We start from the raw sequence: 24,957 nt of genomic DNA on the forward strand, positions 1-24,957 counted from the left end.
TATTTGAAATGCAGACATCCATGCAGGATGAATCTCTGACAGGTCATAATGAGCAGAAAATCGCTGCAAAAACATTCTATATATTTTATTTTTTCCCATCACCACACAATGGTATATTACTTCTAAATGAAGCAACAACAAACTGTGGAATTTGCACACCACAATGAAAACAACCATCAGCTGAATAAGCTTTCTCAACCATAAACAGCCATTTACTTATCATAAATTCACCCAAACTCCTCTGCGTCCCAGTTCAAACTAATACTGTATTGTGGTTATAATAATCCATCTATCACCACAGCCGTTTGACCTGGTTTAATGTAATCCAAAGAGAATCACCCACACTGAATCTATGATCACCTCTGTTCTCATTAAAGTACAAATCAACCTACATAATATGCAGCTCTAAATTGAGCTGAAAGAAGAAAAACTGTATTTTAAACTGTTTAATGATTTATCCTCAGTTGCTTCCACTCTTTCCTTTGCTACATTAAAAGCACATTATTCTGTTATTTTGCCACTTCAGCATTGAAACTATGACGCCATCAGTTGTACAAATGTGTCTGGTCATGACAAGGTATTGTAGAATATTATCACAGCAATGCAGAATTGTCTTCCTTTTTCATTATTTTGATGATAGTAAGCTAACTTTCTGCTGCGATATAAACTCCACTAGTCAATGTTAGATGTGTTTTTTTTGGGGGGGAGAGGTTGTTGTTTTTTGCTACTTTGGGAAGTGCAACAAGCTATAAACACAACACAAACATATTATCACTTTACAAAGTAAAATATGTTTATGAGAATTATTTATATTCTATAATCTTCACATATCAGATATTGTGTCATTGAAATTTGTATATAATGTGATTTTGTTGAATGTGCTGTAGCAGTGCATCTATTGCATGTATCTCTGTCTTGGGAGAGTGATCCCTCTTCTTTGGCTCTTTGTGAGGTTTGCTCCATTTTTCCCCATTATAAGGGTTTTTGGGGAGTTTCCCTTACCCAAATCGAGGATCTAAGGATGGAGGGTGCTGAATGTTGTACAGATTGTAAAGCCCCATGAGGCAAATTGTGATTTCTGCCTATATAATTAAAATTGGACTTGATACATACAGAAGATATGGATCAGCATTTAGCCTCATTTGGCGTTGTGTTTGGATCCACCTGATGAATGTATGTCCAATATTCCCCCTCCTTTTAGCTCTGTTTTTCTCTCCACCAACTCTTGAGAAAAATATTTGTCTCTTTAGCCACTCAATACCGCACAATGTTCACCAACTGATTTCTAACTGTGTCCATCTGCTGTTTGGTGTTTTTGTTTTCTTTTTGTTTGTTTGTTTGTTTTTGCAATGAATAGCTGCTGCTGGAAAGGACAATAATGAGAGCAGTGAGAATGAAGCAATACAACTGTGGACCATAAAACCAAAAACAGTGAGCTAAAAAGATGTTAAAACGCTCCATAAAGCTGATGGAACTGAAGAGTCGTGGGTTTGTCACTGCTATCAACATACATTGCACATGGTCATTTGATCCATTGTGCACCTTTTATCGTAACCAGTGTTCTCACAAAATCCCAGAGTGGGCAGTTAACACCACCATTTTTCTCAATTTCATCCCCAGTAGAGCACCACCAAATTTAGCCTCTTAATGACAGCACAAGTTAAAGGCAACATCAAACATCCACATGGACCCAGGTGTGGATTGGGACTTCCACAGAAACACAGAAAAGAAAATCAGTGACAGAAAAGAATGAATATTTTTACCTTGGACTGATTAGAATAGACTCTTAAGTCGTCATTAAGCATTGGAAGACCTCAATTTGAGGATGAGACAGAAACAGGTGACAGTGAATTTCATGCATTTCAGTAGGAAGCCTGAATAAATGTACTGTACGTTTCCCTTTGTTTATCTTTGGACCCCAGCTTGTAGGAATCTTCATATTCCTTGTCAACATAGCAAACATATCTAAACTTATCTGCACACTAATTACACTGTATTCTACTGACAACACAGTAATAACAAGTCTGGGAACTTGTTTAGGACATGATTTTAAAGTCCTTTGGTATATTTCTGAGTAGGAAGGTAACAATATCTCACCAGACAGTTAAATTGCAATGTTTGGCGTCCTACATAACTCTCATCAGCAGCTGTTAGACTTTGTGACTTTGTGGTGTCGCAGCTTGTTTATACCCTACTTCAGGAATAAAAGCTTTGTTTAATTTGATGAAGAAAAAATAATAATAATAAAGAGCAAATATAGTTTTAATATTTTTGGCTGAGATATAAAGGAATCTTTTTCAGTCATAATTAGTAGAAGAAAAAAATCATATTGTGAACCCAGTATTATATGAATTGCATCAAATCATGAGTTGAATGCATTGTTAGCTTCGTGTATTTGAGTGGATGCTTTTATCGAACTACTACGACTAGTGGTGTGAATCTGATTAGATGATTAAAAAATCTATTATTGTCTGTATTTAGAGTAATTTTAATATTCCAAAACATTATCTAAACACTGTTTATTTCCACATGTGATAACTTCAGCTTTAAGATCCATTAGTTGGAAAGCTCATGCTGTAAAATTGCCCACCTACCTTTGTTTTTTAACTGCAGCCTTTTCCCTTTCAATGTGTCTCTGTGGGCTTTTCAGAGTGTTTCAGATTATTATTGCTATTGTTAGCGTTATTGTTATCAGATTATTGTTTGTGCTTCAACCGCAGCAGGCTGTGGACTCCATGGCTGACTAATGAATCGTTTTGAGCAAAATACACACAAACTGTCATTTCTAACAACTCTCCTCCACAACCCATTTAGATATATATAGTAGATGGAGAAGTTAGAAATAAATAGTCAGAGATAAATTGCGAGCTAAGGGCCCCAAACGTGTGATTTCTATCCAGATGCCAGCCAGTAGAACAGTTATCATCGGAGTTTCTCAACAATCCTTTGTGACTTCCACTGCAGCCGAACAAAGAAGTGCAAAAAACATAATTACAATGGGTGAACAAATTCACTCTATCAAATCTAATAAGCTCCACTAGAGGTTGGACAGAGCATTTAAAAAGAAAGAATGGGCATGCACATATTCGGTGGAAACTAAATCAGTTTCTTGTTGAAGATTTCTTTTCAATATTACTACTTAAATGTAGTCTATATTGAGAATTCCAGCTATCATTTTCAAAAATGTGGGAATTTAGCTGATCGAGTATAGACATACCTGTGCTAACATTGCACAAATACAAAAAACAGGAGCATATCTTGCAATCCAGTACAGTAGCCCAGTGTGGTTGAATTTTGATGCTATAGACTGTGGTGTTGTATTGTGTCCAGCTTTAGCGCTTGAGAACATAGTTCACTTCATGGCCAAAAGTATGTGGACACCTGGACACAACCTAACATTACACCAACTAGTGACTGTTGGACATGTCATTTAAAAACCATGGGCGTTAGTGTTCTGCTATAACACCTTCTTATCACCAAGAACATGAATTTATCCACTGATGTTGGATGATAAACCTTGGCTAGAAGTCATCATTCAATTCAACCAAAAAGTTCTGGATAGGACTGAGATCAGGGCTCTGTGCAGAACAAGGTTCTTCCACATCATTTCTTTACGAATTTTGCTTTGTGCTCGTTGGCATGGTCATGCTGAAACAAGAAATCCCTGTCAGAGAGCTGGAACCGCACTATTGTCTTAAATATTGTATGCTTTATGATTTCACTAAACTGGAACTGAAGAGCTTAGCCTCAAACAACCTCAAACCAAAAGTACATGTACATATAAAGGTGAAAAAGCAAATGGCTCATGTGTTTCGTACTGTACTAAATATTAGTTGAATCAAATGTAATTTGAAATTCATAACAGATGGAAGTTACAGTCTGTTTTTAGAGTGGAGGGTTGCAGTCAAAACCCAGGAGATAACCATGTATAAGTAGCCTACAAATATATGTTTCCCATCAACCAGGAGAGAGGCGAGCTGTACGGTCTATGATAGAAGAGTGGAAAAATAAACAATCTTTTGATCTTAAATATGAGAACATCTTCTCAGGGAGACTCTTGAAAGTATCCCTTTTTTTCATTTGCTGTTTTTACATACAGGTCACAAAGTGAGATGGTATAACATTGATCATTCATCGTTTTTTTTTTGTTTTTTTTAGTACATAACAGATCAACCAGAGGAAAAAAAACAGCTATATAAAGCAATCGATCCAGCATCACTTCTCCCTCAGAGGTGCTGTGGATTCTTTTATGCTAAATGTGTCTATAGATAATAAAGCTGTTCTGAAATGAGATGCACCCTGAACAAAACCTTGCTCAGCTCACAAAAAGAAAAAAAACAATTGAGCTGGCCTTTTGAGTGCGCGCACACATTCGTGCACACTCCTTAGGCACGCTCAATAGACAATAAACTAAACATCAAAAGAAGAAGAAATAGGCTTTTTGCTAAATAAAAGCATCACTCGGTAATGGCTGCTATAAGACGATAAACAGTGCAGGAACTATCTCCAAGCAATGGCATATCTCTCTGCCCCCCTTTTTTTATTCTTCTATTTTGCAACTTCCTTCAGTGTATACTCTCAAAACAGGCTTAGAGCTTCTTCTTTTCTTTTTTTCATAAGGGGGTATTTTTAATTCTGGAGCGAGGGATTGGTCACACTTCGTCTCATTAGCATGAGGAGCTGTATAAACCCCGCCACTGCAGAATTTTGAGCTGTGTTGAAGGCGAGGCAACAAGCGTATCTGACTGGCTGCGCGCAAGGAGCAAGTAACTTTCACTTCCAGCACAGTTCAGTTCATAAAAGCGGGAGCTGTATGGAGAGCTCACTCCAGAGGTGAACTGGTCTCATCTGTTCCGCGCACAATGAGACTGCTTACCGAGGGGAAGATTACTACGAAGATGATGACACTGGGCAAATTTACAACTTATTGGCACCGGTGGATTTTTATATTCTTGATCCATCAATTTTTATTTGCCTCACTGGCTCAGTCCGAGGGAAATACTATTCGATACCAGACCAATGAGGAGGGCGCACCAGGTACAGTCATCGGAAACCTTGCCAAGGACATGTCCTTGAGTCTGTCTCATTCCTCCAAGACCAATTTCAGGATGATGAAACAATTCAATGATTCATTCATCAGGGTGAGAGAAAGCGACGGGGAACTCACTGTCGGGGAACGAATTGACAGGGAGAGAATGTGCAGACACACTCCACAGTGTCTCATTACTTTTGACGTGGTAAATTTCTCCAAAGATCGCTACAAATTGATTCACGTTGAGGTGGAAATAAGGGACATCAATGACAACTCTCCGGAGTTTCCAAACAAGGAATCTATAGTGGAGATCTCAGAGAATGCAGCAGTGGGGTCCCGGATCCCTTTAGACCCAGCTGTGGACTCTGATGTCGGGTCAAACTACATCCAAAGCTATCAGATTTCTGTCAACAGTCATTTCACCATTGATGTGCTCCTGAGAGCGGATGGGGTTAAATATGCGGAATTGGTGCTAATGAAAGAGCTAGACAGGGAGACTCAGTCATCATACACTGTGGACCTGGTCGCCACAGACGGAGGGAACCCTTATAGATCTGGGTCAACAAAGATAACTATCAAAGTGACTGACTTTAATGACAACAGCCCCGTTTTTGACCAGAACAGTTTCTCAGTCAGTTTGCCAGAGGACGCGCCGGTTGGCGCTGTCATACTGGACTTGAACGCAGTTGATGCTGATGAGGGTCTAAACGGAGAGGTCGTCTATGGGTTCGGAAAACAGGTTTCTCACGAGATCCGAGAACTTTTCCAAGTGGATAACAAATCAGGTCGCCTGACGCTCCGGAGCCCGGTGGACTTCGAGGACAAAAGCACCTACGAGCTAGACGTGCAGGCGACCGATCTGGGACCCAACCCGACCCCCTCCGTGTGCAAAATCATCATTCACGTCACAGACGTTAATGACAATGCCCCAGAAATCAGCATCACCCCGATGACCTCCATCTCGACGGGCGTCGCTTACATCAGCGAGGCGGCAGACAAGGACAGTCTGGTGGCGCTGATCAGCACCTTGGACAGAGACTCGGGTGTTAACAGCCAGGTCCACTGCACATTATACGGCCACGACCATTTCAAACTCCGACAGGCATACGAGGACAGCTACATGATAGTCACAGCAGCTGCCCTAGACAGGGAGAGGATTAGTGAGTATAACTTGACGGTCATGGCTGAGGATTTTGGGTCACCCCCGCTGAGAAAGATCATTCAGTACACCATTAGACTGAGCGACGAGAATGACAACGCCCCTCACTTTACCAAAGCTGTCAATGAAGTTTCAGTGGTGGAAAACAACGCCCCGGGCGCCTATATCACCACGGTTGAGGCCAGTGACGCTGATCTTGGCATTAATGGCAAAATTACTTTCAGACTTGTAGACAGTGTTATCATGGGGTCTCCAGTGAACACCTTTGTGTCTCTTAATTCAGTGTCTGGCTCTATATACGCACTAAGAAGTTTTAATTATGAAGTCATGAAACAGCTAGACATACACATCCAGGCAAATGATGGGGGGTCACCACAGCTGCAGAGCACAGCTGTCATCAGACTAAAAATAGTTGATCAGAATGACAACCAACCTTCTATCATAGAGCCACCGCTGTACAAAGGATCTGCTGAGGTTTTCCTGCCCAAAGATGCACCTGCAGGTTATGTGGTAACCCAGATAAAGGCCACGGATGCTGATGAAGGCATAAACGCACAGCTGTCCTATAAAATCACAGAGGGGGGACACCTGGGCTTCTCCATCAACAAAGACACGGGGAAGGTGCATGTGAGCCGACAGTTGACGTATGATCTCACAGACAATGTCAAAGTCATAGTGTCGGTCAGCGACAAAGGATCCCCCGCGCTCACCTCCACAGCCATTATACACTTGAGCTTCATAGAAGGATCTCTACCCAGTATGCCTTCCTTGGCTCAAAATGGCAGCGAGGAGCTCTTTGAATGGGACATGTCCATAGCCATAATCATTGTCTTGGCAGGGAGCTGCTCTCTCCTCCTGCTGGCTATCATTCTCATCACAACCATTTGCAACCGCCGGAAGAAAGAGACGGGGGAGGGGGGATATGATGAAAAAGAAGAAGAACCAAATGTGGAGAAAGTGGAAAGTGGCCATATTGATTCATTGATTGCCAACCACAAAGGCAAAGTGTTTGATGCCCATCCATTTCAAGAGAACCCTCCATTGGCCAGCAGCAACACAACAGAGACAGGCTGTGAGGATGGCAGGCAGACAGCAGGCATCTTTGAGTCAAACAGCAGAGTGATGGAGGGTAAATTAAAGGCAAGTCATTATTTTTCCAGAGATATTTAAAGTTTGTTTCTCACTGGCTTTGTTGTCTTTTGCGTTTTGACACAAAATGTCTGTGTTTGTGTCTTTGCAGGGTTATTCTACGCTACCGGGATATGGGAAAGAAACAGTCAGACCAATAACAATATGGAAAGGTAATTCATTCACGACGATTTCAGCAAGAGATCCCCACATCAGTGGCAAGGACAGTGGAAAAGGGGACAGTGACTTCAATGACAGCGATTCTGACATAAGTGGAGATGTGCACAAAAAAGAGTCGCCACCAACAAACAGTGAGTGTCAAAAACATATTAAAGATAATAATAAATCAGAAATTCAAAAGGAAAATGGGTCAAATGAGAGGATGTAAAGGTGGATGCTTCTTATAGTGTGGTTTATATGTTAATCTTAGCCATGCACCATACAGATTGCACCCAGTTACAGCAAAGCATTCTAATACACTGGACACATTATGATTACCTGGGATCACTTTCAACATCAAACACCCTCAACTAGGTGAGTCAGCAAATGCATTTATATTACATCCTGACAGCACTGCTGTTTTCCACAGGTCTCTGGGCATGTACAAGCGAGTGCAAAGTGTTGGGACACTCAGACCGATGCTGGAGCCCCTCAGCTACAAGGCCCAACACGAGCATGGCCTGCGGACCACATCTGTCAACTTTCTCCAAGACAGCTTCACTTCCCCGGGACACCAGAAGGGAAAACTACTACCCAGCTCACATACCCAAAACCAATGGTCTGCAAAGTGTGTACGAAAAAGTGCAACACCAGGAGTTTGATTACATTCTCGTTGGTCCACCGACGCCGGCCCGAATACAGGAAACGGATGAGATATCCATTCCAGAGTACACAAACTCTTAAAGATCAAAAAGTAATCAAAATGGATTTTTTTCTTTATACTGTATAGTACTTTGATCTTAATTGACTCTATGTTGGATTGTTGCTGTGTTTTGTAGTATGTCGTGTCTTTTGGCTCATATAAGACTGTTCATTGTATCATGTGTAATATGCAAGATTTTGTACATTAATAATATATTTTTCATAACGACTCAATGTAAAGAAGAATTTTATTATACATTTCCGAGAGCATGTGTTACTATTTAAGGGGCATGAACAATGGACATTTAGGCTGACAGGGGCCTTTCTGCTGTGGAAAACAATCAATATGAAAGATTACCATGTTTGTGGTAGATTTTTGTCACTTTGTTGCACAAATAAACGGTTAAAAGTTTAATTGTTTTGCTGTTCAACAACAGTTTGAAAAATGTAGCTATCTGGGCTTACAGGATTCAAATAGTCTTATAGGAAGAGTACAACCTATTGTCCTGAGGTAATATTCAGAAAGCACACAGAATAACCTCAATTAGCCAACTGAATGCATTTCATTTGCCTTAAAGGCTTATGACCCACAATAAATAAAATGTGGTCCTCCAACGATCACAGCTAAATTGATAGCAAGCATAAGCCAATGTCATATTCTTTTCATGGCACACAATGTAGTTACTGTGCTGTCTCAATTTGCATGCAAATAATGCATTGCTGATCAAATGCCCTTACAATTACATATTTTCTCGAAGGTCAAAGAATCCCCTCACCTTTTCTGATTGCCTCCCAGCTTACTAATTATCCAAAAAATGTGGTTCAATCTGTTTCCAAGCAACAGCAGCACTGCACATTTGAATCCCTTTTCTTACTATGTTTCTTCTTTTTAAGTTTCGATAAGGACCAAGTAACCTTGACCGCAAAAATACCTTTCTTCCATTGTCAAATCAGAAAATTCCTAATTAAGCAAAGGTTATGTCTGTGTGTGTGTGTGATTGTGTGTGGGTTTTCAATGCTGTCTTAGCATATTGCTAGAATATAAAGACCTACAAAAGATTAGCTTCTGCATACCAGTTTGACTACAGGGAGGACAATCTGTTCATTCCCACCTGTAGCCAGTGAAGAACTGGAGGAAGTCAGCAGTATTCAAACACATTTATATCATAATTGACATCCAATATATATATATATATGAGGAGGTGGGTGATGAAATTGAAGGCATAAAAGTATTCTTATAAATATTATATACATATGTATGTACTTCTATATTTTCCTCCTAACACTGATAGGAAGGTCTGTTAACAACTTTTTAACCAATCATTACACCACTGCCTGTAACACCAGCTAATCTCTGATGAGATCAGAACTGCTTCAAAAAGTTAGTTTTAGTTTGGTACCACAGGATGGCCATGTTGCTTTAGGCAACCTGGACCTACAGGTAACAGTCAGATGAAGAATTTAGCCCAGAGAATTTATATCAACTGTACGTCATTCACACTCAAACGTAAAAAAGCCTCCTGGTGGATAACCTGATTCTCCACAGAGAAGTAACAGTTTTAGTGTAGGAATTATAGAGGACATCATAAGAGAGACGATGGAAAAAGTCCAAAATACCACCCATGGATCTGGCTGTTTTGAACACTGCATGCCTCCGGTAAGACAGGCTTAATATTTTTTTTTATTAAAAATGTAATTGACATCCATGACGAGTAAATAAAACTGTAGACTCTGCAAACTCGTAACTTTTTCAGGAATGCTATCAGATGTCCTGGTTATTGTTCAGTGTGTGCCAATTCTTACTTTGCATCCTCTGAACTTTGCAAAGGAACAAAGCACATCCAGCCCGCCAACCTCTGCTGCAGTCAGTCGTCTACTGAGATTTGGAGCTGTGGCTCTTATAGTTGGTGCAGTGTTAATGTTGTGTGCATCCATGGCTGCTCTCTACCTGTGGAAAGTCGGCGATAAAAATGTAAGTGTCGACTGAGGATTATGCTGTAGTTATTGCAGTGCCCCTTCAATAACAGATAGATAAAGTGAATGCAGAGAGACTTTAGGATGCTTCTGGTAGGAAATGGAACCAAAGCATATTACAATTTTTTTTAAATTATAGGCACAATTGTATTTTCTTGACACTGTCACTAGAGATGTTTATGTTAACGACTGAGAAGCCCAATTATCATTTTCATCATCACAATTCACACTGTGAAATTTGCAACTTGAATTCTGTCTGCAATACAAACGACCTAAATTGTTTATGTTACTCCACTGAAGCTTATGTGAATTAGTGTAATGTTTATTTGTGTCCTATTGAGCTCACCTGTTGGGCAAACATTCACTTTGAGTCTGCAAAAGCATCTCCTGTGGTGCTTTCCTCAATTCTCAGTGCGCCTAAACTACACATGATTTCTGTAGATGAAGCCGCACCAACAATTACTGTGCAGAGAAAGCTTGTTTTTTCTGCGTCTCTGCATCTATTGTGTTTGCCACAGTGTGATCTACCTAACTTGACTAATCAGTCATTTTAACGTTCCACTTTGCTGCCAGGTTTATAATGTTCGTTACAGTATGAACATCAATGGAGAGGTGAGGGAGGGTTCCGTGGAAATTGATTCTGACAACAACCTGGAGCGGTTTAAAACTGGGAGTGGAGCTGAGGAAGCTGTGGAGATTCATGACTTTCAAATTGTGAGTGAGTTTGTCCTTGTTCTCTCTTCCTTAGGTAGTTCAGCTGAGACTTTCTGTGTGCTTAGCAAAGTAGCAAAGCTGTGAGTGTAAACATGGCATCTCTGTGATTTTGGTGCAGGGAATAACTGGAATCCGCTTCTTTGGAGGAGACAAGTGTTATATAAAATCCCAAATCAAAGGCAACCTTCCACACATGGGAGCTCACAACAAAGAGTCGCTGATGTTTGACCTGGTATATGCACACTACTTGATACAGAACGTTGAGAACTGGAAAAAGAAATTACAAAGGATCTTAAGCTTTGCTTTTAATACTGTCTTCTTGTTCCATTTTAGTAATTCAAGGACATTATCTTTTTCTTCTTGCTAGACAGATGAAATGATGCCAGTGAGGTTTGATGAGGAGTCCCTCATTTGGGTTGCTGCAGAGCAGCCGCTGAAGGACACCAGCTTTCTGAGCAACAAAATTCTGGGTCTTTGCGGGGAACTTCCCATTTACTGGCTTCAACCCATCTATCCTAAAGGTTGCCTTCTTCTCTTCTTTCTCGCTATTATGTATTGATTCACTCCATCCCACAGAGTCTATAACGCTGGCCTACTATCATAGAGCATGGTCTATTCCATTTGAATTATTGTACATACTTTCATAGTTTATTCAGACTGCCCTGCTTATCTGCTGACACACTTGTAAAATGTACAAGTCTGAGAAGTTACAGAAACACTTGAACATCTTGAACACGCACTACATTTAGAGTCGTACACCAAAAACAGCTCCGGTCTTGTATCAAAAAAGAATGATCGTGAAATATGCAAGAGCGCTTGAAATCACTGCTGCTTGATTTAATTATTCAGAACATCTGAGACAGCCCCAGCTATGTAGGATTGAGCTCTGAGGACATGTATGGCGTCTTGTGGATGTTGACCCAATACTCTTGCCTCTCGTGGCTGCTGTAACAGATGGGGAGAGGAGAAAGAGAGACACACAGAGAGCCAAACGGCAGTTTAACATGGAGGAGTTTGAGGCGGCTGCTGAGGAGAGGGACGCAGTGAGTCACGCAGAGGATGACACCTCCAGAGTCGCGGAGGAAGAGGAGGGGGCACAGTCTACTGCGGGGTCAGCATACAATCCTGAAAACCCCTATCATGTGAGTACCGACTTCATCAATAACGTTGTTTATGATAAACAAGGCTCCAGAGCTGGTGAATTTTTGATTAACTATCAAGAGGCATATACTGAGCCCTGAAGCAACCCTCAAAGTAACATTATGAATTGAAGTTTCTCTGTTTTGTCAACACTTTTCCAGATGACTTCATAACACTATCCTTAAGATAGCAGCCTTGTTAAAAAATTTATTCTCACAGAAATAGAAGTACATGGTGTGAAAATGTGTTAACCTGGATTTAGTCTCTCTGTCAGCTATGGGTATATACTGCTGCTGGTGAGTGAGTGTCATATTAGTGGCTATAATTACAGGTCACCAGGGCAACAGCTGCCATTCTAAGTTGATGAACTTATGAACTGAAGTGAAAATTCCCATTGGTTATAAAAATTCATGTTGCCTGAGAGAACCATAGTCACATGTTTGGGAGGATGAGAAGTTTTTTTTTTAAAACATCTGACTTGCAAATGAGTATAAATTTAGAAAAAAGATTGCTCTTCAAAATTAACATTGCTTAAAAACTGCAGCGCAGCGGAGGGGCCGGAGAGGAAGGCGCCATGACCTTTGACACCATGTTAGACCACCAGGGGATCTGCTGCTCAGAATGCCAACGCAGCTACACTCACTGTCAGAGAATATGCGAGCCTCTGCGTGGCTACTGGCCCTGGCCTTACAACTACAGAGGATGCCAGGTAGCTTGCAGAGTCATTATGCCATGTCGCTGGTGGGTGGCACGCATCTTAGGTGTTGTGTAAAAAACAAAACACATGTGAGAGATCTTTTTTTCCAAAAGACCCACAAGGTCTCTAAACTCTATTATGCATGCAGATATTTATTTTCTGAGTTTAACTGTGGATACCACAAAGCTACGTCTGTTAGCTTGAAACTCAGATCATGATGTATGATTGTCTGTACTATAATTCTTATATTTTATATTTAGACTTATGCTTTCTCTTTGTAGGCATACACTAATTCTTCACATACAGTAACACTGGAATACACAAATGCCATATTCCTATTTGCAGTAACAGACTCACAAATGAGCCCATTCATTTTTGCATCATGTAATAACAAGGCTTAATGCACTGTACTGTGTTTAATGAAAGGTATGGGACTGTATCCAGAAGCTCAGCAGATCATGTACCTTTTCTGACTGAGTAGGCTTCAATAAATTCTAATTACAGTATATGCTGGCTTTGATGTAGATGTTTTTTTGTGTCACATCTTGTTTCCATGGTTCCACTGGGTGCTTTTCTGATAAAACTGAAGTGACAGCAATGGTTGCCATAACTTCCATTCACAGCTCAGAATCAGTTTGAGGGCAATGCAATTTGTGCACACTGACATCTGCATTGATGTGAACTAATGTGAGATGAGTGTCATGGCAATGATGGAAAATATTTCCATAGAAGTGACATTTTTAATAAATTAATAAATACATATTTTTTCTATGAAAAGAGAGGAGTGTGGATGCTAAGCTACCAAATAACATGATCACAGAGACAGGCTTTTTTTTTTTTTTTGGACAGCTGTTATTGGGGATTGTGGTAGGCTATTCTGAATACCTCAAAATCAAAAGAAATCAGATTACTATCTCCAAAGCCATATGCCAACTTTCTAAATAATTGAAAGGACCCATGTTGCGATCAAGACGATTTCACAGAGGGTGATCCAGGCACATCAAATTACAACAGATGTGAAATTGCACCATATCTGCCACTAAAGCCACATTGAAACTCTGAAGCAGTGTGAGGAAACAACACAAAGAGATGCTTGTCTCTTTGCTTGGAGATCTTTCCTGGTTTTCGTGGGGGTAGAGGTGCTTATCACATCTGCAGTGCTGATAAGACAGCCTCTGTGCTTCCGTAGGCTATATAATATTAATCCCTCTCCCACGTCTGCAGATGCACTTAAAGGAAGGTGACAAGCATGACATATCCAGGACCTCCTGATGGCTCGTGCTCTGGAGTGCAGCCGCTAAAAGAGCCCCAAGTACCCTCAAGTGATGTAAATTTGCAGGGGGAGTCCAATTTCCATCACAGCACTGTCACTGCCATGGTCATTAAACTAAATCATCCCGCTGTGTGTCACACAGCTCCCATTTTAAAGTCCCTTCAATAATGGAGTTATACTTGGACTGCAGATTGCAGCACAACAGTGAATGTCTGACCTGACAGCAGCTGTGAGAGTATCCTGCACACTATTTGATCTTTAGAAATCACAGGCAGACAGCGTAGATGGACGTAAGAGATACCTTGAAATGATTCATTAATTGAGAGAACTTTTTGTATCCTAGCTGCACTGACTGCATTTCAACGGGAGTATATATAATCTCTAAAGTTAGCAATTGTAGCTGAAATGTAAATAAGATGTGTTATGTGTCTGTTGCTGGTGGCGGTTTCACTCAGAATATGTTGATACAGCAGCACAAGACAAAGAGCTCAGAGTCTAAGCTAGACAAAAAGGAGATGAAAAACACAAAGCAGAAAGGAAAAAAAACACATCACCACAAGCAACAACTCAAAATGGCATTTAAACTGAGAAAAAATACATAGCTCAGAACAACAGTAGTTTTGTTATCCCGAGGCCCTGTTTCTAAAAAACTTGTTTCCTTTTGCCATTCCTCTCCTAAGAAGAGAAATACACCCCCATTGAGTAGAAAAGACGAATGTGTTGGAGAGCAGCTTCAGTGTGTGAGACAGTGGTGCCTTTTTGTTTGTCTCCCCTCTGGAGCCAAGCTTACCCTGGGAGCCCTGCAGGCCAGGGAACAAACAGAGCTTTGTGAGCAGTGACCCACTGTGCCCAGCAGCCAGACTGCAAACCTCCACTCCTGTGCTAATAGGAAACCACAGTAGAGGAGTCCGCAGCAGCCGAGGGAGGGGAGCTTTCTCGCATCCACCTGTGCTTTCATCATCGCCCATCAAAACAAGCACAGTCAGGCGGGGTGCTGTGGTACTCTGGTGACCACCGAATCAAAAGCTTTTCCACCAGCATCCTCTTGGCACCAACACTCAGAACAATACATTTGGGATACCTTAGCTGGTGATTTATTTTGTGGCATGGATTTGCACTAATCAAGCCCATGCACTCACTACAGCTCCCTATAAATACGTCAATAGCCTGTCATAAATTTGCCTCTTGTTGCCCAAGAGGCATTAGAAGTGTGAAGTGAACCACTCTAGTAAACGTGTCCTACATTTGATTGCATGTTTTCCATTACATCCAGACATGAATGAAATAAACAGTAGTGACAGTCCATTTTGCACCCTAACCAGAACACAGAAACCCTTTTAGGCTAGCTCATTATGTTTTTCTGCAAGAAAGCACTGCAGTACGTTTATAGATGCTGGCGTTGTGAAAAACCTGTAACCCCCAGTTTTGCACCGGCAATAACAACCCAGGCACCAAACATTTGTCTTTTCTATTCTCCTGAATGGTCAGAAATAACATAGCTGGATGAAGGGGGGTGGTGGGGGGGCTGGTACAAGGCTTAAATGCTTTTTAATCCCATGGTTGAGTGACCACTAGCAGCTCTGCCCAGTAGTCTGGCTCTGCCTGCTATTTGCAGGTCTCTCTCAAGTTTCTTTGCCATTGGTTGGGGTGTCCGCATGACTCTTTCTCCCTCTCTCTCTCTCTGTTTCTCACCCTTCTATTTAGTATGCAACCCCCAAATGACCATTAATTAAATGCCTGCTGGTATTGTATGAGGAAGTCTGTCTTGTTTATTTCACTAAAACTGTAAATATGTCCATAGACTTAACTGCATTAAGTGAATTACACTCGGTCATGAAACATTAGCGGTTGTCCTCTGTGGCTCAATTACTCTGCACACACTGCAAGGTTTTTTTTTTTCTTCTGTGTATTGCACTTGGTTGCATGGTGTCCTTGTTACACTCAAATAGAAAACCTGTAGTGTGGTGTAGGTCTAAATTGGACACGGTCCTGGAATTTGCACCATTGTTTTCCTAGCAACACACTGTATATGTGACAGTTAGTGTGGTGGAGGCATCCAACCTGCAGAGTTCCTCACAAGAGGTGGGCAGTTATCTTTATAACACAGCAGGCCTGGGCTCTCTCAGAGGATGCTGTATAACCAACAACACAAATTATACCTCCTCACCCACATCATCATTTTTTTTTACTCTGTCAGTGAAATTTAATTTGAAAAGCCACAGCAATGGGATCACTCTTAAAAGATTATCTATCAAAATACGAAAATTGTCAAAACTTCAGTCACCTAAGGATGTACCCCAGAATGTACACATCCTCTGGTGGGGTGCTTAAAAAGAGCTATAGATAGCTCAAAGCAGAATCAAATCAACACATCTACAAACTGTGAAAAAAAAAATGAAAGAAAAAAAAAAGAAAAAAAAGAGGAAAAAAAACAGCTCCTCCACAAAGCAATGTCAAGAGGCTTGCCACATGAAAGCCGAAGTTGTCCAAAGAGTTGTGGGAAGTACTGACAAAGTTTATGAGAAAAAAGTAAAATGTGTTTTTAATCCTCAGCAGCACGTGCAACAATGAGGGAGACTGAGCCCTTAGATATGCCACCCCGGGGGCAGGCTCTATACTTAAGGCTTACAACAGCCTCATTATCTCCCTCAACTCACATCAGATCCTAGCAGCAGTTTGTCACAGGCAGGCTCCTCTCTGCCAGTAGGCATCAGACCAATCCTCCTGCAACACTACTGTACATAATTGCCATATGGACAGCATTTTGAGCCAGACTGAAGACTAAAAAGCCCTCCAGGCAGATTCCCCAGATAACTAAATGAATATTTTATCTCATTTCCATCTAATTTGCACCATATTATTATACAGAACTGAATTTTTTAATTAATTGATAGAACAGATCAAACACAGGTTTACACTTTGATTTTCGGGAGCTGTTATTTTGATAATTTGCATGGCTTTTTTCCCATGCCAAGCTTTTTAATCTCCCAGATTTTAGCATCTCTATATAGAAACACTATAATAAAACATACAGCAAATTAATAACTGTCAGTGCACATGAAATGCTTGTCTTGGTTGTGTGAGCAGTTCCAGTGAGAAGTCCTTTTACCTGCCACCCCACTGATTAATTAATTTCACACTGTTTAATTAAATCCACAGTCTGGGGAGTCTGGGCAGCACCGTGGGGAGCCCTATCTGAGCCTTGTGTGCACAGAGATTACTAAAGAAGGTCTCAGACACCCGCTCTCTCTCACTGATGTTGACACTGACGTCACCCTTCTCTGGATAGCATGATTGTGTCAGTGTCATCTGGCAGTTGTGAGCCTTTACTGCTGGGGACATGATAGCACTGTACCATTTGTTGATTATCTGCTGGAATTTACATTGACAAAGGAGACTGGAGTAGTTGACAGCATTTGACACAATTTAGTATTTGACAGAAGCATCTGATGAAGTGTGTTGCTGCAGTATGTAAACCTTGGATTTCCATAAAGTCATTTAACTGTACAAATACACATCAAAGCCAATCAAAGGTGTCCTAATGCATTATGAAATAGAAAAGTCAAAATCCAACTGGAAAGATTCCAAAATATGTACATATAAACTCGTAAAATTCATGGGCCATGTTCTGCTAGATCAAAAACAGCACAGACTGGCTTCAGCGTAAATGAGCATATTGAACTCTCATATCCTGTCCAACACTGTTGTATCCAACAGTCAAAGCCTCAGAGACATAGAGACACTGTGTCTCTTATGTCAGAACAGAGAGAGGTGCACGAGTGTGTAGCACAGCAGGCAATATGACTGTGTGGGCTGGAAAGCACGCATGTTACTTTCTCTGTTCTCTTGAAACATATTTTTGGCATCTCTAATCACAAACAACACATTTTGAGTCAGATGGCTCAAATTTGACTTGACAGCGCAATTTAAAAACATTAAAATGTTGCACAATTTATACAATTCTGAGTAGAACAATATATGTACACAGTAATATATGAAAGTAGTACATTAATTCTTGCTAATCTTTCATATTAACAAACCTGAGCCGGATTCTAACTGTTCAATCTAGTGTATATAGTATATATTGAGGAAAGCAAGGGTAATTGATTAGGTACCTAACGATGGAAGCCTGCTGGTTTGCTGTTATGTGATGTGGAACCAGCATTTCCTTGTGCTCCCTATTTGATGTGCCAAGATCTATTAGAGCAACAAACACCCAGTAACACTAATATGAAAAAGTTATGATGTAAAACAAAGTTGCCATTCTTTTTATCTGATTCCTTCATTGAAAATAAAGAAAGGAGTGTCAAAAGTAGCTCTTCAATTATCTATAATTTAAATAAGGCACTTTCTATGCACATGCATCTATGAAAATAATGGAAGATGAAAGTTTAATTTGAGAAATCCACAGTACTTTACTGGAAGGTTTAATTAGCTAAATACAATAAAGTCCTGTCTTTATGTCACATATCTTCAATACAAACATCACAAGTATTCACACGCTTTTATTCAAACAACCTCTTAACAAACAGTTGAGGATTGTGCTCCTTACTTAGACAAGATAAACTTTTAATAGGCATTCCAGCGCGCAGCATCAAGACAGTTTTGCAGACTGATACAGCATTAGCTGGAAGAACAGCGCTCTATTTGTGCTTGCCTTGTCCTGTGACAGGAAGACCTATCAGGTGCTCATCTCTACACCCCCCCTCCCATCCCCTCTCCTCATGACCTCATTCTGTCATCTTCGTTTTCCTTCTTCCCCACTCTCAGGTCTTTTATAAAGTGTCTCCATGCATTACACATTTAACAATGCATTAAAAATAGGCCACCATCAATCAGTCATTCAGTGGCGGAGACAGAATCTACTTGTGGCACCAATTTGATATGTTTCTCAAGGTTCAAGAAAGAAAGGAACGCTGTAAACTCTTAGGCTGCTGTGTATGTGAAACTTAACAGAGATGAAAACACACATTTATGTGCTAATAATACACCGTACCCCATAAAACCCACCGTAAAAAAATTTGAATTCCCATTTGCTTGATTTCCTACGGCACAGTATCTTTCCAGAATCCAGAAACAGAATCAAAATAGTATATAGGCAGGCGATAAGCCGTGACAAGATTTCAGTTGATGGGTGCCAGGTTAACATCGTGCCCAAAACAGTGATTTGAGAACTGTGATGCATGATACAGGATAGGTACGAGGTAAAATCTGATGTAATGGTTGGGAGTGAGTAAAACCCTGGGGGCAAATTGTCTGAACAGTCTGACTCCAGGTTGCTCATGCCAAAGCAGATGTTCAACTGACGACAGCAGTACAAAAGACAGTGCAGCATGTTATTCACAAGGTATTTCATATTACTAGGACGGTATGTCAAGATTGCTGAGCTACCGATAGGGCTGCTTTGATAGCCATATATATATATATTTAATGAATAAATATTAAAGAACTCTCACAAAGGATCTTCACAGTTCCACATGAGTTTTGTTAACATGCTAGGTTGTTCTCCTGCTCAGGTAGAGGTATGGAAGCCTGCTTGTGTGCTTTGAGGCTGGAGCTCTGCTCTGAGGCTTGATCCTGCATTCTGGACTTAAAAACAGACTGCACCTCGTCATGGGTAACAGCTTGAAGAGGTAGACACCAAGTGCACAGACATGCCTGAAGGACCACACGCACAAAGACATTTGGTCAGAGGACAACACACATTTACTATCAGCTTCACATGAAGAATGGCACATTATGGGGTTTATTTATACATGGAATGCAGCTTTACCTATTTGTATGCCTCAGAATAATGACTTACATTAAAAGCTTTGTTGCTTTGATACACAATCTGTAATTAGGAGAGGACATAACAGAAGGCGGTTCTGTTTTATTTCTCTGTGTAGAGACATTTGTTGAGAGCAAGCTTAAGTTTTCAGTTCTTTTAATTAAAGAAAAAGGGGACATATTAAATAAATAAATTATAAAAAAATAAAGGTGATTGTTTTAATAGTTTGCTGTATTATTGCAGAGGAAGAGCAAAACTCTGATGACAGCCAACACAAGTATGTTTTAAATATGTCCTACTGAGCTAGTAATACAATAAATGCTTTTAAAATAGTTTCCCTTGAAAAATTGCCTTGAAGCTATGTTTTCTTCCTCCTCATAACACATCACTCTGATTCAGTGGAAAAATCGTCTGGTAGATTGCCAAGTGTCTGTTTCTTTTCTTTTTTTTTCTTTTTTTCTAACAATGTTTTTCCAGACTATTTTCACTTATCACCCCCTCGGGTCATTGCTTGCTCCAGTCTGGCCGTTTTACAGACATGACTCCATATGTCCTTGATGACACATATGATAGCTCATCCGATGTGGATCACATTGTTTTCAACCCCCCCACCAGATTTGTCTAAAACTTAATAGTGCCCTACATAGAAACAACTGGAAAAACAAAAAGTGCATGACAGCATATCTTACCTTGAAACATCTTTTAAATCTTTTGCTGACTATGTACAATGCAATAGGGTTGATGCACGAGTTGAGTGATGCCATATTAATGCCAAAATAGTCCAGGACAAGAAAGACACTGAGAAAGGAGGATAAACATTAGGTATTAATCAGACAAAAGAGCACAAACCGGGAAATGAACAATGAAAAAAAGGTACTGAATTCTTCATGCTCACCTCAGTAGCTGACACCTATTAGGATCTTTCTCATCATATATGGTTAATTTCAAGATTCTGCTGAGGTATAGAGGCAACCAGCAAAGCGCAAACACAAGCACCAGGCAGAAGACAGTTTTTGCGACTTCTCGTCTCTTAAAAAGGAAAGATACAGTCAATATTAAAGTTGATGTTACGCCAATATGCTTAAAATGTGCTTAAAAGTGTTAACTAACTACCTGCTTGGTGTGGTCGCTTAACGTGTTCTCAGTGTTCCTCAGCATTTTTCTGGTCATGAGTGTGTAGAAGATGGCGGTCCAAGCCAGTGGCATGCAAAAATAAAAGCCAAAGAGCCACCAGTCCTTTACTGATTTATAAAACTGTTGATTAAACATGACAGAGGCCCACAGTCAGTCGGTGTGGCAGAAGGCGAGATGTTCAGTGGTTGCTACATTATGCAGCATGCATAAAACAATATTTCAAACATATAGGTAGGACAGCTACAAGAACGTGTTCATCTCTTGGATGAAGTTGAGAAATAATACTAGTCATTATATATTGCTTACTGCTATGAGTAAAAAGTAAAAAGACAATCAAATCACACATAGCAAATGTTGATTTGTTTATCCTGTTGTATTGGCTGGAGACTATTACCTTACCTGCATGAACTGTGTGGTTTGCATGGGATGAAGCAGACATATTCTCAGATGCTTGTCTTTATAGTCCATTGTTATCATATCAAAGCCGACAACTTCAGGCACAGCCAGCAGGATAGAAACAACCCATATCAGAGTTATTTCGAATGCTGTCCACACTGAAACCCCGATGCCTTTGATTCGATTCCAGGACACTACAGCTCGATATCTGCTAAAATCAATTGGAAAATGTTATGGCTTGGGGGACTTTTTGTCTGTAACAATGATACATTTTTCAGTTAAAGAACATTTCAAGGGCTAATGCTAAACAAATCTGTTTGCTTGATAAAATACAGATAGTAGCCAGCAAACACTATTTACTTGTAGGGCACAGGACAGTGCCGCTTATCTGCGTACCTGTCAACACTCAAAGCACATAAGCTCAACGCAGTAATTCCAACAGAGGTTTTCTGTATGAAGGGGACAAGTTTGCACAGTACCAGACCAAATGGCCAATCTTCTGCCATGAGCTGAAGCAAAAACAAAGGGGAATTTCAGTCAGAGAAAAACACCCACAATCAATTCAAGGTGAGATTGAAGTTTAATCGATAAAAAGAGAACAGGATGAGGTGGAGCATTGTGTTCTCATTGTAATTGCACAGCGTGAGGTGAACAACTCACCCTGTACGCGTTGATTGGAATGTCTATCACAATGTGGATGATGTCCCCCATAGCAAGGCTCGCAATGAGAATGTTTGGTCCACTTCTCATGCATTTGTTTTCATATATGATTTTCAGTAAGGCTGAATTCCCCACTATTCCAATAACAAAAACAACAAGAGAGACAACCGTATTGACATATTTGAAGGCATCTCTGATTCCAGCTGACTCCAAGCACATAGGAGGGTGTGATGTTTTTGGTCCTGCTAGTTGGGGTGGATGAATTGAACTGTTGGATTTCTGTTTTTCCACTATTAAAAGACCAGAGGAGGCCGTTTCAGAGAGCTCAATTACAGCGATTGGGTCTGAATGCTGATCACTGGCCTCGCCTCTGATGAGAATATTTCCCAAACAAACAACGAGAGCCACGGTCCACATTGTTGATGATTTCCTCAAAAGGCCCTGAGATGTATTTGCCAGCACTGGACTGAAAATGAGAGTGAAAATAATTAGCACAGAAACTTAGCCTTGAGATTTACAGTAAAACATTCAGATGAAGAAGCAGATCAATTTAATTTACTGATCAAAAGGAAACAATAAATAAACAACACTGATACAATATGATACACTGAATTATGCCAGCTTACCTTTAGATGTACAATCTCTGCATGAAATGAGCTTCTGCGATTGCAAAACGGGACGTATGTTTAACACATGCTGTGCCTGCTGGAAATGTTAGAACCCAGCTGATGGAAATCTCGGTTTTATATGTGGAAGGGAAAGTAACAGGAAGTCTAGCACTATGGCTCATACAAAGGGGCAGAGTCTTTAAAAAGGGGGAGGGAAGCTCACCTGGCTCAGTGGCACACTGAGAAGCGCTGGCCAGCCTTTGTTTGGTGTTTGATTTGGTAGACTCCATTTAAAGCAAATGTTTAAAAACATTACATTAATATTGTATGTCTAGAACCATGAAATACTACTTTTTCTTGCAGGTGTGGTTTGAGTCACCTTAGCTTGCTGTGCGTAGGTAAATTTAGTGCTATTTAAGATTTCTGATTTGGTTTAAATTTAAATTACAATTTCTCCCCTTCCTTACTTCTCATGCATTGTAAATAAAATCTATAATTTGGTATAGCAGTCTCTGGCTCCAGTTTATTCTGCCGCTTGTGCATTGAGTAGCACCAGGTCACACAGACTAAGGTATTGTTGTCAGCATTAGTCATCGATCTGTCAGTAGTGACTGTAATTACTTCCCTTGATGCATCATCCTCAATGAAAGGATGGTGTTGAAATGTATTGTCTGTTATCACAGAGTGACATCATTTCATCTAGGATATTCTGTTACGTCCTTCTCTCGCTAAAAAGTTGGCCTTTATATGACATAAAAGTTCCACACAAAATCAAAGTGTTGTAGTTGTAAAATGCCTATTTCAGTGAGGAGATTTTTTGCTTAAAGCCCCTGAGCCTCTATCATTAAACTTAGAAGTCATCATTAGTGAATGTAATGGAAACAGGAGAACTGTCTTCTCCAACTATGACAGTTTGGATGTACATGAGCCTGATGCAAAACTACCGCCGGGCAACTGCACTTGAACAATAACAAAAATGATACAAGTGGAACCGTGAAATATTCTCAGTGAGTGTCCTTTTAGGATTTTGCTTCAGTTGACATATCACGATTTTTAAAACATGAGTCAGTCTCCACCCTACCAGAGAGACACTGCCTCTGCATCTCCTGAGAGTCCTGAAGAAGGTGACTTCTCCCCTCGACAGCTTTGTGACAACCCAAAGAGCCTGGAGGAGCACGAGACATGTGAAGACCAAAAAGATCCCATTGTTAATATCATACCAGACAAGTACTCCAGCTCTCTTTTGAACACTAAAATCTGTGCTCCGCTAGCAGCAAATGACCTTGGGAAACTGTGTGCTGGCATGCTTCCACAAGAACAACCGATTATTCAAAGTAAGTTAAGTTGGTTGAGTTTCATATGATAGTATGACAACTGTTCACTGCCAGGCTGTCTGCATACTCTACATTTTAATAACTTTTCTTTTCATGTAGACGATTGGAGAGAAACAAGATGCTTCAGTACATCGCCTACAAGAGAGAAGCTGTAAGGAATTATTTTAATTTCCAGTAACATGACTGAAAGACCTATGAGCATGGCAATAATATTCATATAACATTCCCTTGAAGAGTCTTTTTTTAATGACCACATCATTGAACTCAAGAAAGCATTGCCATTGTTAGATTTTAGTTAGTTATAACATTTTTGTTGCTTTCTGTTACCCATATTTTCATTTGATATGCTATAAAATTGATCTGAAACCAGTTTGAAATGCTTGGCCATTGGTTTTTGCTGTTCTTTGATGATCATATAATAATAATTTGCTTGTCAATGTGATTAAAAAGCTATAATATATATATCAAAACTTGGGTTATGACACTGGCTTTAGGAGAAGAAAATCAGTTTTGTCCAACCTCCACCAAATGACTAGACTAACTTTTAACTTGCATTACTTTTCAGATTTATTTGGTTTTCTTGTGGTTATCAATCTGAAAACTTGCAATCCATAATTTCAATCCCAGCATGTACTGGGCGAGTATGGTCCCAGAACAGTATCCCCCTCAAACCCTCTTGGTTTGTTCGCGACTCTTAGCTCAGGATGCAGCTGTTTTCACCCAAAAGCACTTAAAAGGTCCAGTAAAACTACTGTACGTTACATACTTGTTAGATGGTAAGGAAGGTCAACAAATGCTAGCTAAACACCAAGATTTTTATCAGTTGATAAGGAGCAGAGCTGAAAGAAGAGTGAGTGTTTGACAGGAAACATTATTTTAACTGATATCAAATCATTTGTAATGTTGCTTCATGCATGAATGTGTAAAAAGGTGAATGTTTGCTAACATATTTGCCAAAACAACTTTATGAGATGATAATATGTCAGATGTTTGTCTTTTATCTTGTGGAGGAGTTCCTCTGCCCCCAAGAGGCCAAAATGTATTAATTTAGCTGTAAGATGAATAGAGTTGTTCTGT

General features: G+C 40.2%; 4 protein-coding genes across 4 annotated transcripts in view; 3 read left to right on the forward strand and 1 right to left on the reverse strand.

The window, feature by feature from the left end:
• The first annotated feature begins 4,735 nt into the window (after window positions 1-4,735).
• si:ch211-199f5.1 (protocadherin-8) lies at window positions 4,736-8,563 on the forward strand. Its single transcript, XM_035676060.1, has 3 exons — window positions 4,736-7,330; window positions 7,428-7,630; window positions 7,909-8,563. The coding sequence occupies exons 1-3, from the start codon at window positions 4,863-4,865 to the stop codon at window positions 8,220-8,222; spliced, it is 2,985 nt and encodes a 994-aa protein (XP_035531953.1). The 5' UTR covers window positions 4,736-4,862; the 3' UTR covers window positions 8,223-8,563.
• Window positions 8,564-9,537: 974 nt separating this feature from the next.
• On the forward strand, window positions 9,538-12,780 carry cnmd (chondromodulin). Its single transcript, XM_035677036.1, has 8 exons — window positions 9,538-9,621; window positions 9,727-9,837; window positions 10,009-10,152; window positions 10,728-10,868; window positions 10,987-11,100; window positions 11,236-11,389; window positions 11,823-12,010; window positions 12,553-12,780. The coding sequence occupies exons 1-8, from the start codon at window positions 9,538-9,540 to the stop codon at window positions 12,778-12,780; spliced, it is 1,164 nt and encodes a 387-aa protein (XP_035532929.1).
• A 6,685-nt stretch (window positions 12,781-19,465) lies between these two features.
• Window positions 19,466-22,355, reverse strand: ednrbb (endothelin receptor type Bb). The gene is made up of 7 exons (XM_035676733.1): window positions 21,939-22,355; window positions 21,675-21,787; window positions 21,282-21,486; window positions 20,862-21,002; window positions 20,644-20,777; window positions 20,438-20,546; window positions 19,466-19,636 (listed from the first exon to the last, which is right to left on the reverse strand). The coding sequence occupies exons 1-7, from the start codon at window positions 22,353-22,355 to the stop codon at window positions 19,466-19,468; spliced, it is 1,290 nt and encodes a 429-aa protein (XP_035532626.1).
• Window positions 22,356-23,601: 1,246 nt separating this feature from the next.
• The window catches only part of LOC118339425, a 4,224-nt gene continuing 2,868 nt past the window's right edge, over window positions 23,602-24,957 (forward strand). The window contains exons 1-2 of the mRNA XM_035677038.1: window positions 23,602-23,880; window positions 23,980-24,031. Of these exons, the coding sequence (XP_035532931.1) occupies window positions 23,607-23,880; window positions 23,980-24,031 (326 nt within the window). The 5' untranslated portion in view covers window positions 23,602-23,606. The remainder of the gene's footprint in view (window positions 23,881-23,979; window positions 24,032-24,957) is intronic.

Source organism: Morone saxatilis, unplaced genomic scaffold (genome assembly GCF_004916995.1).
Source record: "Morone saxatilis isolate NCDOM2014 unplaced genomic scaffold, NCSU_SB_2.0 Contig5, whole genome shotgun sequence".
Classification (NCBI taxonomy): Eukaryota; Metazoa; Chordata; class Actinopteri; family Moronidae; genus Morone; species Morone saxatilis.

Excerpts from the sequence above, each read along its gene's own strand:
- si:ch211-199f5.1 (XM_035676060.1), top strand. The coding sequence starts at position 4,863 with ATGAGACTGCTTACCGAGGGGAAGATTACTACGAAGATGATGACACTG. Across the intron at positions 7,331-7,427 it reads GTGATGGAGGGTAAATTAAA|GCAGGGTTATTCTACGCTAC; the intron begins GGCAAGTCATTA and ends GTTTGTGTCTTT. Across the intron at positions 7,631-7,908 it reads AGAGTCGCCACCAACAAACA|GTCTCTGGGCATGTACAAGC; the intron begins GTGAGTGTCAAA and ends TGTTTTCCACAG.
- cnmd (XM_035677036.1), top strand. The coding sequence starts at position 9,538 with ATGAGATCAGAACTGCTTCAAAAAGTTAGTTTTAGTTTGGTACCACAG. Across the intron at positions 10,153-10,727 it reads GGAAAGTCGGCGATAAAAAT|GTTTATAATGTTCGTTACAG; the intron begins GTAAGTGTCGAC and ends CTTTGCTGCCAG. Across the intron at positions 10,869-10,986 it reads AGATTCATGACTTTCAAATT|GGAATAACTGGAATCCGCTT; the intron begins GTGAGTGAGTTT and ends ATTTTGGTGCAG.
- ednrbb (XM_035676733.1), bottom strand. The coding sequence starts at position 22,355 with ATGTGGACCGTGGCTCTCGTTGTTTGTTTGGGAAATATTCTCATCAGA. Across the intron at positions 21,788-21,938 it reads TTCCAATCAACGCGTACAGG|CTCATGGCAGAAGATTGGCC; the intron begins GTGAGTTGTTCA and ends TTTTTGCTTCAG. Across the intron at positions 21,003-21,281 it reads AAACCACACAGTTCATGCAG|TTTTATAAATCAGTAAAGGA; the intron begins GTAAGGTAATAG and ends TTTAATCAACAG.